Source organism: Salvelinus alpinus, chromosome 6 (genome assembly GCF_045679555.1).
Source record: "Salvelinus alpinus chromosome 6, SLU_Salpinus.1, whole genome shotgun sequence".
NCBI classification, from domain to species: Eukaryota; Metazoa; Chordata; class Actinopteri; order Salmoniformes; family Salmonidae; genus Salvelinus; species Salvelinus alpinus.
In genome coordinates this window covers 56,592,219-56,604,981 of record NC_092091.1, presented here as the reverse complement: position 1 = coordinate 56,604,981, position 12,763 = coordinate 56,592,219, and the positions used below count along the sequence as shown (strand labels likewise).

The 12,763-nt window shown below is 40.8% G+C and overlaps 1 protein-coding gene across 1 annotated transcript in view; it reads left to right on the top strand.

Moving 5' to 3' along the window:
- LOC139579712 (uncharacterized) overlaps nt 1–9,284 on the top strand; it is a 28,624-nt gene extending 19,340 nt beyond the window's left edge. The window contains exons 10-16 of the mRNA XM_071408542.1: nt 1,198–1,311; nt 3,012–3,114; nt 4,113–4,445; nt 4,528–4,758; nt 6,798–7,121; nt 7,314–7,610; nt 7,712–9,284. Of these exons, the coding sequence (XP_071264643.1) occupies nt 1,198–1,311; nt 3,012–3,114; nt 4,113–4,445; nt 4,528–4,758; nt 6,798–7,121; nt 7,314–7,610; nt 7,712–7,851 (1,542 nt within the window). The 3' untranslated portion in view covers nt 7,852–9,284. The remainder of the gene's footprint in view (nt 1–1,197; nt 1,312–3,011; nt 3,115–4,112; nt 4,446–4,527; nt 4,759–6,797; nt 7,122–7,313; nt 7,611–7,711) is intronic.
- Nucleotides 9,285–12,763: the final 3,479 nt, after the last annotated feature.

The following is a 12,763-nucleotide window of genomic DNA, read 5'->3' as shown; positions in this document are numbered from 1 at the left end:
CTATTATACACGTAGCATTGGTTTCGGTTGAATCAGCCACCACTTGTCTGCATTTTCACTAATATTTTTACATTCGTAGTGTGCGTTAAAATAGCTATCTCATAAATTCGTGCTTTGTTGTGTGGTATAAGACGTCTGAAGTTGTGAAATCGTGTGCACGTGATGCAGGCTACATGCAGTACAATAACTTAAGCATGCTATACTAGTCTATAGGAGTTTTATTCAACATGTATCTAACAGTATCCGTCATGCATTAGCTAATACATGTAAACTCAGCAAAAAAAAGAAACGTCCCTTTTTCAGGACCCTGTCTTTCAAAGATAATTCGTAAAAATCCGAATAACTTTACAGATCTTAATTGTAAAGGGTTTAAACACTGTTCCCCATGCTTGTTCAATGATCCATAAACAATTAATGAACATGCACCTGGGGATACGGTCGTTAAGACACTAACAGCTTACGGTAATCAATTAAGGTAACAGTTATGAAAATGTAGGACACTAAGGAGGCCTTTCTACTGACTCTGAAAAACACCAAGAATGATGCCCCGGGTCCCTGCTCATTTGCTTGAACATGACTTAGGCATGCTGCAAGGAGGCATGAGGACTACTGTGAGACGCCTAAGACAGCGCTACAGGGCGACCTTTATTAACTGTTCCTTGTAAATAAAAACACTTTTTTTTATATGGGTCTGCAGGCTGTACTGTAGGCTATTCAATTCACTTGACATTCTTCAAGCATGAATACTTGCCCATGCAGATTTAACATGCATTGAATGCTACACAACATTACATGCATGCTTTCCATAAATGCAGTGTGCACTTTGCAAAGATGAAAACTGTTCCATGATGACTCTCCCTTCTTGTATCTGTCATATAGGTCTATACATTCATTGTCCTATAGCTACATAACCAGTACCTGCCACTTACCATTCATGCTGCGGCTTGGCTGTAGATTTGCTCTCAAGGTGCTGAGTATGCTTAGTATTGTAGCTGTCACTTATGTGTTATGTATGAACCCTTGGACGTACAGGTACCTCCAGCACTCCCTCCTGTCTCACATTTGGCCCCTGTCCCTGGTGATCTACCCAAGGCCCCCTTGTCTCTACCCAAGGCTTCTGTCCTTGCCCCGGTGGGGTGAAGACCAGCAGCAGAGGGTGATGTCCTTCCTGCTCCTCTCTCTCTCCCTGAAATGCAGCTAGTGATTCCAGAGAGCTGGCGGGCAACTCTCAACAAGAAGCAGTATATTGACCGGACGCTCTTTACCAGGAGCCGCCTACGGAGCTCACAGTTCATCACTGTCCTTGCCCCGGTGAGTTGAAGAGGGTGATGTCCTTCCTGCCTCCAAGGCCAGGCTCAGAAAGTGCAGTGGTGAGTTTTTCTATAATAAATGAGAAGCTTAGAAATGGTAATTGAATATTTGCTAATGTTGGGTGACTGTTAGTAGTGTAACACTCTCCCTCTCTCAGAGCTGGCGGGCAACTCTCAACAATCATCAGCAGCGGTGTATTGGCCCGGGCGCTGTTTAGGCAGGAGCAGCATAGGGAGTTCACAATTCATCACTGACTTGCTTGAGAGACACCAGACTAACATCGGTCCAGTGTGAGCTGGCGGCCAGCAGTGGATTGGCAGGACGCTGTTTACCATCGCCCGACCCTCATCTTTGCATGTCCACTGTTCCTCTGGATGCTGCTTTGCATGTGGGCATTTAAGCTGACAAGCCCCCAGCCTGGGTGAGGGCACAATTCATCACAGACTTGCTTGAGACACCATTCTAATGATGGTCCATTGTTGGCTTGTGTAACCCATGTTGACAAGTGACATTTTTAAGTGTGACATTTTGTAACTAATCAGCATTTCACTCAAATGTGTGGCATGAATATACAATGTTTAAAACGGTCTACTACAAAGGGACAGTTACAGACACTCCTGTCATTTCTATGGCCTCTAACTTCAAAATGTAAATTGTGAACTGAAAATAACTAAGTGCTGCTGAGGGGAAGACTGTAGAACAGTGGCTGGCGGAGAAGAGACGTGAAGGGGCAAGGTGCTGAAGGAAACCGAGCCACTCGTTGGGTGGTCGTGAAACATTCCTTTTGTACAGTACCAGTCAAAAGTTTGGACATGCCTACTTATTCAAGGGTTTTTATTTTTTACTATTTTCTACATCGTAGAAGAATAGTGAAGACATCTAAACTATGAAATAACACATGGAATCATGTAGCAACCAAAAAGGTTTTAAACAAATCTAAATATATTTGAGATTCTTTGAATTTGCCACCCATGGCCTTGATGACAGCTTTGCACACTCTTGGCATTCTCTCAACCAGCTTCACTTGGAAAGCTTTTCCAACAGACTTGAAAGAGTTCCTGTATATTCTGAGCACTTGTTGGCTGCTTTTCCTTCACTCTGTGGTCCAACTCATCCCAAACCATCTCAATTGGGTTGAGGTCGGGTGATTGTGGAGGCCAGGTCATCTGATGCAGCACTCCATCACTTTCCTTCTTGGTCAAATAGCCCTTACACAGCCTACACAATGGAAAATGTGACGCACAACTAAGTGAATTATAAATGCTATAATAGGATATTACATGTTCAACGTTTCTGATAATAGGAAAAGCAGTGAACAGTTGTTTCACTACTCATTGCTGTATCACAGTGCTTCACACTGTACAGTCCAGCCGCCACCTGGTGGCATTCCTGGCTGACTACATTGCAGACGCTTGCCAGCTAACCACATCACGTGTTGTAGCTATCTGGTTCCGTGACTGCACAGTCGATGACGTGGCACGGAACAATTGGTTAATGCATGCAGCGTGTTAGCAGGGGAACTCGAACCCATATGATATCGCAATCTGATGCTCGACTGTGCAGTCGATTAAGTGGCACGCAACAATTAGTTGATGCAATGCAACGTCTTTGAAAACTCGACCTACATCTTAATGAACAGAGAGATTGTAGATGAATAGACTCCGCCTCTTCTATGTGTGTGGAGACAGACAAAGTGACCGAAAATCAAAAACAGAATGTTTAGTTACGACCAGATAGATTTTGGACTGACTGAGGAGATGGCACCATACTTGATACTTATTCTCGTACTTTGCTTGCTGGCAGGTAAACTGGAAAGGGATTTTTGAACAGGTGTCTCACGACATGTTCTGTTGTTTTCTAGGTTTCTAGGGTTATTTGATTTCTGATTTTGCTTCAAATTATTAAAATGTGTTGCAAAATATCAATGAAAGAAAATATTAATGGTAGAAATCAAGAAGAGAGAATTTGAGCTTCAAAGCCACATGATAAAGATGTTCACTTGTATTTCTATTGGTCTATTCTACATAATAGAACAGCTTTTTAACGAAAATCTACCTGTTGTTAAAAAGTGCTTGTTATCTAGAAGAGCATTATTTCTGATGCCGGTTTAGGTTTGAAATACATTTAGCCTTAAATTGCTGCACTAAGCTAATATTTCCACATTATGTTTCACTAAATTAAAGGGGAGGTACAGTATTTTAACGTTAGATGGTTCCTCACCCCTGAAAGTAGTCTATGGGCCAAGAGAAACTCTAATCCATTGGTTCAGATTATGTTAAACAGCCACTACAAACTTCGGCTAACTTTAGTCACCGCTAGCTAAAAATCTATATGGGAGGGAGAGGGGTATGCGGCACATGTTAAAAATGTTCGGGCTAAATAAACTGAAATCACCTCAATTATTTGGTTACGGTGTTGTTGTTTTTTACATGTGCTGCATGCCTCTACTACTAGATTATTGCTTTTTAGCTAGCGGTGGCTACTACATCATTATTAGCTAGCGGTGGCTAAAGATAGCTGTGGCTGTTTAAAGAAAACTGAACCATGGATTATAGTTTCTCCTGGCCGAAAAGACTACTTTCAGGAACCAACTAACATGCAGTTGAAGAATACTGAACTTCCCCTTTAAGTAGCAGTGATTTTAGTAGCCCAGCAAAATCAAATGACCATTTAGAAAACACATCCTGTCCCTGCTCTATGTAGATTTAGCTCTTCCTGTGTGGTCTGGGCTCTGGCCCCTGATGCAAGAACTCTGGTTTGACCCATTTTCGGTGAGCAACTGTTGTTTCGCCGTGTCCCAGATCTGAAGAGTTCTGCTCAGACTGAGGTGAAGGATGTGAGACGAGGAGTGCGAGAGACAGTCACTCTACACACTGGACGTACCAAACTACACCGAGGCGATCACATACTATGGACATATGGTCCAGTCAGTCCAGAAAAAATAATAGCTCAGCTGAGCATAGGTGTGAATAGAACAGACTATGGTGAGAAGTTCAGAGACAGACTGCAGATGGATACTCAAACTGGATCTCTCACCATCGGAAACCTCATCATAAATGACTCTGGACTTTATGACCTACATATCATCAGCGAAGAGATCTCATTCCAGAGATTTAATTTAATGTCTATAGTGAGTGTGTCTTTACCAGTGTATGTCAATGTATTTTTAATGTGTCAATGTACTTAAATAACATGTTATTCATTCTGGTTTCCCAGCTCCGGTGTCTACTCCTCACATCAGGAACCTCACAGTTTACCAGTCAGTCCATCGAAGTAAGAGCTGTTCAGTGGTGTGTTTTGTGGACAACCGGAGAGAGGTGACCCTGTCCTGGTACAGAGGAGAGGAGAGACTGACCAAGGCTAGCTTCCCCGACCTCTCCTCCGCCAACCTGTCTCTCCCTCTGGAGATAAAGCAAAGATATCTACAGCTGTGTGGCTGCCAACCCAGTCAGCAACCAGACAACCAAACTCAACGTCGAGGAGCATTGTCCTCAGTATGTAGGTATGACAATAATCCATGATGGGATATTCATTTTAAGAAGCAGCTATTTGAACACTTGTCTGCCCTAGTTGTAGTAACTCGTCTGTCTGTCTGTCAGATTCCTGTGCCCGGTGCATCAGCCTGACTGAGTTGGTGGTGTGATTTGTTTCTGTCTGCTCTGCTGGGTGTGGCCATGACTGTTTTGCTGTTTCATCACTTCAGACAAAAAAGACACTCTCAGGCTCAGCCCTGACTGTCTCATCACATGCCCTAATACACTTCTGTGTAGTACTGTACAATAGGTTACTTGGGAAGATTCTATTCAATTCTATTCTACCATTCTGTTCTGGTTTGTTCAGTTCTATCCAACTTCTATCCGACTTCTCGACTTCTCGTTTTTGGTTCAGTCACTCTCACAGCTTTGTCAGGATTCAGAAGACTTTTAAAAAGCCTATGCTTCTGAAGTAAATATGCAATGTTATGTCACTGCTTTCATTGTACATAACACATGTATGTAGATTGATGCTTCTTTTGCAAAAATTCTGCTGCATTGTTAATGATCTTAATTCACAAACATCAATGCTTATGCGTGAGACTCATCCAATGCAGACCTGTCATTGTCTTACTGTAAAGTACATAGTTTTTAATAAAACATTGATCTGGAATGTGTCAGCACCGTTCATATTCTCTGAATTCACCTCAGGTAGTAGAGGTGCAAAATAACTTATTTCTACATAAACTAATTCAGGGTGGAACATATTTATTATAATGATTATGATGATGGACAATATTTACAGTGTGTGTGATTTGGCCTTTATTTTGGTAGACAGAGACACCGCCATGGATATAACTCTTGAATACTCCTTTACTTTGTACAATGCCGCCACCCAGTGGATATTATTGTTGAGATCACAAATTCAACAAACATTTACAGTTGAAACAGCATCGACTCCTCCTCATGAGCACGGACAGGCCAGTGGTACAAATGATCAAAGACCACCAAGGTGTCCCTGAAGTCCCTTTTCTGTAATAGTGTCACACAATTCATTAAAACATACCCCTATTTCAGACCCATCAATGTCTTATGAAGGCCAGAGTAGCATATTTTTTTATTTAACTAGGCAAGGCAGTTGTTAAGAACAAATTCTTATTTTCAATGATGGCCTAGGAACAGTGGGGTAACTGCCTTGCTCAGAACGACAGATTTGTAGCTTGTCAGCTCGGGGATTTGATCTGGCAACCTTTCGGTTACTAGTCCAACGCTCAAACCACTAGGCTACCTGCCACCCCTGTTGTACATCATCTATGCCACCCAGTGGAAACTAATACAGCAGTCATATATGAACTGAGAGAATAAGGTTGTAGATGAGGTGACTCCGCCTGCCCTGTGGGGAAAGACAGGAAGTCAAAGACCACTGGAAATAAGTCGTATCAGTGTAGTTACGACCAGATAGATGTTGGACTGACTAAGAAGATGGTACGCTATTTAATACCTACTCTCTTGCTTTTCTTGGTGACAGGTAGCATAAGTCATTTTTTTAACAGGTTTTTACAGCTATGTTCTGTTATTTTGTTATGACGTGGATATTTGATTTAAATCAAAGTATTTAAACTATGCTTATTAGTGGTTGAAAGATATCAGTTAAATACAATACTAAAGGTAGCAATAAGAGGGAAAAGCCTGTATCATCTAAAATGTCCTTTGTGTTCCTATTTTACTGATGCACATAATATAATACCTGAATACAACTTTCATTGGTGTGGCATTTCTCCTATTGTGTACTTAAAAGATGGTGTTATATTGAGGAATCAAGAAAATGTCCACATACATTTACATTTTTTAGACAGAGCAATGGCGATTGTAGTAGTCAAAGCTGTTAGAATTTCCTGTCTGTTCAAAAAGAGTAAGCTTGGCTCTTCCTGTGTGGTCTGGACTCAGGCCCCTGATGTGTGAAATCTTCTTAGACTAGGTGGGTGACTTATCAAACGTGTTACTGTGTTTCAGGTCTGAAGGCGGAAGTGAAGCCACCGAGAGGGAGAGAAGGGCAGACTGTCACGCTACACACTGGACTTGCCAAACTACAGAGTGACGCAAAGATATTTTGGATATTTGGACCAGTCAGTCGAGAGATAGTCATTGTTGAGAGTCAGGTCTTCAGAGGAGAAGTTATAACTGAGTACAAAGGGAGATTCCAAGGCCTACTGCAGCTGGACAGACAAACTGGATCTCTCACCATCAGAAATCTCACCCTCGACGACACTGGAGTTTATCAGCTTCAAGTCGTCAGTGAACAGGTCACCTACCACAATTTCAGTGTCACAGTCTACGGTGAGTGTGTGTTTTATATCAGAGCAAGAGACCAGTTTTCAATCAACATCGAACAAGATCTGTATTTACAGTTAAATTGTTCATGGTAAATCCACAAATTCCCTTTGCTATTGTTCATGATAAATGTGACTTTTAGTCTATGTTATGTCCTGTAATCACCGTAGTAACTGTTGGTCTCTCCTGGTGTCCCAGCTTCAGTGCCTACTCCTAACATCAGAAACACCCCACATAATCCCTCAGTAGACAGTCAGTTGGTCAGTGGGAGCTGTTCCGTGGTGTGTTCTGTGGCGAACGGGAAAGAGGTAACCTTGTCCTGGTACAGAGGAGAGGAGAAACTGAACAATACAAGTAGTCCCCATCAGGCCGACCTGTCGCTCCCTCTGGAAATTAAAGGAAAAAACAGTGACACCTACAGCTGTGTAGCAACCAACCCTGTCAGTAACCAGACAACCAAACTCAGCATTGAGGAGCACTGTAGGCAACATGCAGGTATGTCAACAATCCATAGCATACTGATATTGGATCAATTGATATGTGTAATGTGACTCTCATTGTCCGTGTGTGTCTCTCTCTCTCTCTCTCTCTCTCAGACTCCAGTGACTGTGCCCGGTGCATCACCCTGACTGAGTTGGCGGTGCGATCAGTCCTGTCTGCCCTGGTGGCTGTGGCCACGATGGCTCTGCTGGTTCATCACTTCTGGCACAGACGAAACCCTTGGACTCAGACCTGACTCTCTGGGGTATCACTATTTCAAAAACTGTCCATGGTTTTGCGTGGACTTGAACAGTGTCGTGGTATTGTCATTTACATGACATGACAAATGTCAGGACATAATGAGAAGAAAAAACGAACACCCTTCCCTTTCATGAAGTAACACTTGTACTTTTCTTTTCTTACTAGTACTGACTTTGCTGATAGCCTCATGAGGAAAATGTTTTGATTACTATGACTGTGATATGTTACGTCTCTCTTAGCTACCTTAAGATAAACGCACAAACTGTAAGTCACTCTGGATAAGAGCGTCTGCGAAATTACTCAAATGTATATGGAAAAGTAACTATGTATTGGAAACAGTTTTATAACTTAACAAGTTGTTTCTACTTGCCCACTAATGCCAATTGCTATAGCAAAAGCATAAGGATACCTGTCCAGACTACATAACTTTGTCATAACCATGAAAAGTGTCATAGTGTTTGTTGGTGGGCTTTTTTGTTTTGTTTTAGGAAGGGTGGACATTGCTCTCCGTGTCATAATGCTATCACAGTGTCATCGGTGCTTTCACTGATGGAGATCACGTGTCAGACACATAACAGCACTTTAACAGGGGCCTGTTAAGACTTAGAATAACTATATTTCTTTCAGCAGGAATCAATCTTGTCAGGTACTAACAAGGACATTGAATCAACAGTTTGTTGTATGTTCAAATATGTAAAAAATATTATACTACATATCAATTATTAAAATCAAAACATTCTCTCAGCATTTGTATTTTGGCACACTGTTAGGCTAGTTAGCTCCCTGAGCAGAGCTCCTGGAGCTGTGCAGCAATAGTGCTCTTCTGTGGTGATGACAACCAGAATCGTTTTGTTGTGCAATCTGGAGATTGTTATGAGTTGGAAATAGTGTCTAGTGCCTACACTCTTAGCTGAAAAAAATGATATCTAGAACCTAAAAGGGTTATTCGACTGGTCTGATAGGCAAACCCTTTGAAGAACCCTTTTTGTTTCCGTTCCATCCAGGTAGAACCCTTTAGGGTTCCATGTAGAACCCTTTCCACAGAGAGTTCTACATGAAACCCAAAAGGGTTCTAACTGGAACCCAAAAGGCTATTTTTTTTTATCTGGCCCCTCATCCCTAGCACCCAGTTGGGCTGATTAAAGTTTCCCTGCTCCTCAGCACAGATAAAACAAACAATAAACACTTCTATAGACGCCAAATAGCCTACAGGTTTTGGTTTCATATGCATTTCCATAGATGAGATGAGAGGTTGCTGTTGTAGTTAAGTAAACATTAACACGCAACAGACTGTGCCTTGTAAGGGAATAACTGCACACCTCAGCGGTGTGAGAATGCAAGAGGCCTCAATATCTAAGCGATATTGATGGCAAACAATGATGAAAGTGGAAGGTAAATTCAATCCAAATAAAGCGATATATAAACGTTTGATATAAAACGTTTGAAAACTGTAGCTCCACATGGCACCTTCTACGGAAGCAAATGGAATGAAACAGCAAGGGAGCCACCTGAATATGTCTAATAGAAACTCTCATTTTTGTTGCAAAAAGTTTTCAGTTTCGAGGAAACGGTTTCCATTGCTAAACGTTTTGCAACAGTGTCCGACCAATGAATACACTGTCCTAATTAGAGCTCAACTTATGCTACGTTACCTATAACCCTTTATGCTACTATACTAGCAAACCCACAGTTGGTGTCACAATAACCATAAAATCCCACCGGACACAAACTGGTTGAATCAACATTGTTTCAACGTAATTTGTCAACGCATTGTGACGTGAAAAATAGATTGGATTTGGAAAAAGTCATCAATGTTGTTTTGAGGGGAACGTTTCAACCACCGGAGCACACTGAGTTTGCAAAACATTAGGGACACCTTCCCATTATTGATTTGCACCCCCCTCTGCCCTCAGACCAGCTTCAATTTGTCAGGACATGGACTCTACAAGATGTCGAAAGCATTCCACAGCGATGCTGGCCCATGTTGACTCCAATGCTTCCCACAGTTGTGTCAAGTTGACTGAATGTCCTTTGGGTGGTGGACCATTCTTCATACACATGGGAAGCTGTTGAGAGTGAAAAACACAGCACCGTTGCAGTTTTTGAGACACTCAATCCGGTGCGCCTGGCACCTACTACCTATGATACCCCGTTCAAAGGCACTTCAATCTTTTGTCTCACCAATTCACCTTCTGAATGGCACACATACACAATCCATGTCTCGAGGCTTCAAAAAATCCTTCTTTTACCTGTCTCCTCCCCTTCATCTAAACTAAAAAAAAAGTTTTTTTAAATAAACTTGATTTGATTGAAGTGGATTTAACAGGTGACGTCAATAAGGAATCATAGCTCCCACCTGGATTCACCTGGTCAGTCTGTCACGGAAAGAGCAGGTGTTCCTAATATTTTGTACACTCAGTGTACAGTGTGTCATCATGGTAACCAATTTTCAACATAGACAAACCTTGTTTAACATATGTTTATTTTGTACCTTTGAAACAACATCAGATCTTCAACGTTATATCCACTATCAGAAAAAAAACAATAGGCTGGGAAGCACCTCCTACTGGAGAGTTAATCTATATACAGTTCATCTATATACACATTTGGTCTCCCATCCAGGGTCTTAACCAAGCCCAGCTTTGATATTTGTCACTGACTATTACCAATGTGCTATCGTGAGAATGATTACTGAGAGATCTCTTAAGAACTAAATAGATTCACTGTTGCTATCGAAGTCATTCCAAAGGAAAGGTTTAACAGAGCAAATGAAACGTAACCATACTTTATAGGTCATATTTCATCAATTATACTATTTAGGCCTTTATAGCATTTGCAAAGTCACCAACAGCTATTGTTTAAAATTCAACAAAGGGTCCAACTAAAAATAGATAATACATATAGGCCTACAGTTTTTAGCTGTGGTTGATTTCTAGAAAGAATAGGACCAAATCAAATCAAACTTGAAATAGATTTTGTGTTTGACATGGATACCTGAATCCAACATATCATTTGTATATTTTGTAAACAAACTGGATACTGAATTACGTTTGGTTGTCAACGCAACCAAATATCATTTGAAGGAGATGCATCTTCTGCTTGGATAGTTTAATCTGTGCCACTGACTTAGTTTGGCTTTAATTCCAGTATGTCTACAAATGAATCATTTACTTGTTGGATTCACATAAGTTAAGGACTACTCAAAACCAATCAAACATTAAATGCACTTTAAATAAAGTTTGATTTGATTTAGTGCTATTCTTTAACTTTGAATTTTGGTTGAGATGGAGATGTGAATCTGACTTTTTTTTAATTTTAAACATGACCTTTATTTAACTCGGGAAGTCAGTTAAGAACAAATTCTTATTTAAAATGATGGCCTACCCCAACGACGCTGAGCCAACTGTGTACCGCCCTATGGGACTCCCAATCACTGCCAGATGTGAGGCAGCCTGGATTTTAACCAGGTACTGCAGTGACCCCTCTTGCACTGTCTTAGACCACTGCACCACTCTGGATAATATCAATTCTTAATTTGAAGACGAACTGGAATTAAAGCCAGACTAAGTCAGTGGCACAAAAAATGCATCTCCTTCAAATGTTGATATTTGGTTGCATTGGCAACCAAACACATCTCAATATCACTTTTTTAATACAGTAAATAGCCTATTAACTTGTCGACAAGTTAACAAGTGATATGTTGGATTTACGTCTCCAACTAAACCAAAAATGGAAGTTAAATAATAGGATTAAACCAGTGGCTCAGATGAAACTATCCAACCATTAGATACATACAGTATCTTTTAAATGTTGATATTTTCTGTGTTGTCAACCAAACACAGTTCAATATGACTTTTGTAATACAGTAAATAGCCAAAAGCTTAAGGGCAATTACACCACTTTTCAACCTCATTTTCATTTTCTCCATCACAATATCCAACACAGTCTCACATTCAATTCGCGCATATATGTACAAAATGTATTTCAGCAGATTTCGTGCGTTTTTGTGCATTTTTGGGGTGTTTTGGGGTGGTTCAATTCGTTTGAAAATACACGAATTTCTGTGCTACTTAATTCGTGCGAAAATACACGAATTTCTGTGCTACTTAATTCGTGCGAAAAGACACGAATTTAACCAGTAGGCGACACAAGCCGTTGCAACAACCATGTAGACGCGATAATTTGTATTTCATTTTTGTTCTTCTTAATGGCTAATTCAACGTCATGAATATACAGAAATGTTGTCTTTGTTTAACCATGTTTTAAAATGTGTCGTCGTATGCCTATATGTACTGTTTTAGACTTGCTGAACAGAATTTTTGAGAAAAGACGCACATTTAAGTGCGACTTAATTCGTGGGAAATATTGTTTTATTAATGCCAATGCTGTTTTCTGTGCTTGATTTCGCTTAATACTTTGGATACTGGTGCACTTGTAATCAGAACGCCTTTTTTTCATGTAGGCAACCATACACGATTTTCTTCATAACCCATTTCATATTTCGTGGAGCCTAAATTACACAATTTTCTTCATAATGCATGTATTACATGTTAATGTAAAATAATGAATTGTGTTGGCTTACACTTATGGCCTTTCCAAGGCCTTTCCATACCTTAAGGGAACATTTTAGCACTCACCATATGGTTAGTGAGAAACGCCACATTGCAAATGTAAGGTCCCTTACTAGACGTCCTGCAACGTTTCTAAAATTCGTGGACGGCGTCGGGCCGTGCGCGGGGGAGAGATCTTTCATTTACATTACATTTACATTTAAGTCATTTAGCAGACGCTCTTATCCAGAGCGACTTACAAATTGGTGCATTCACCTTATGATATCCAGTGGAACAACCACTTTACAATAGTGCATCTAACTCTTTTAAGGGGGGGGGGGGGGTTAGAAGGATTAC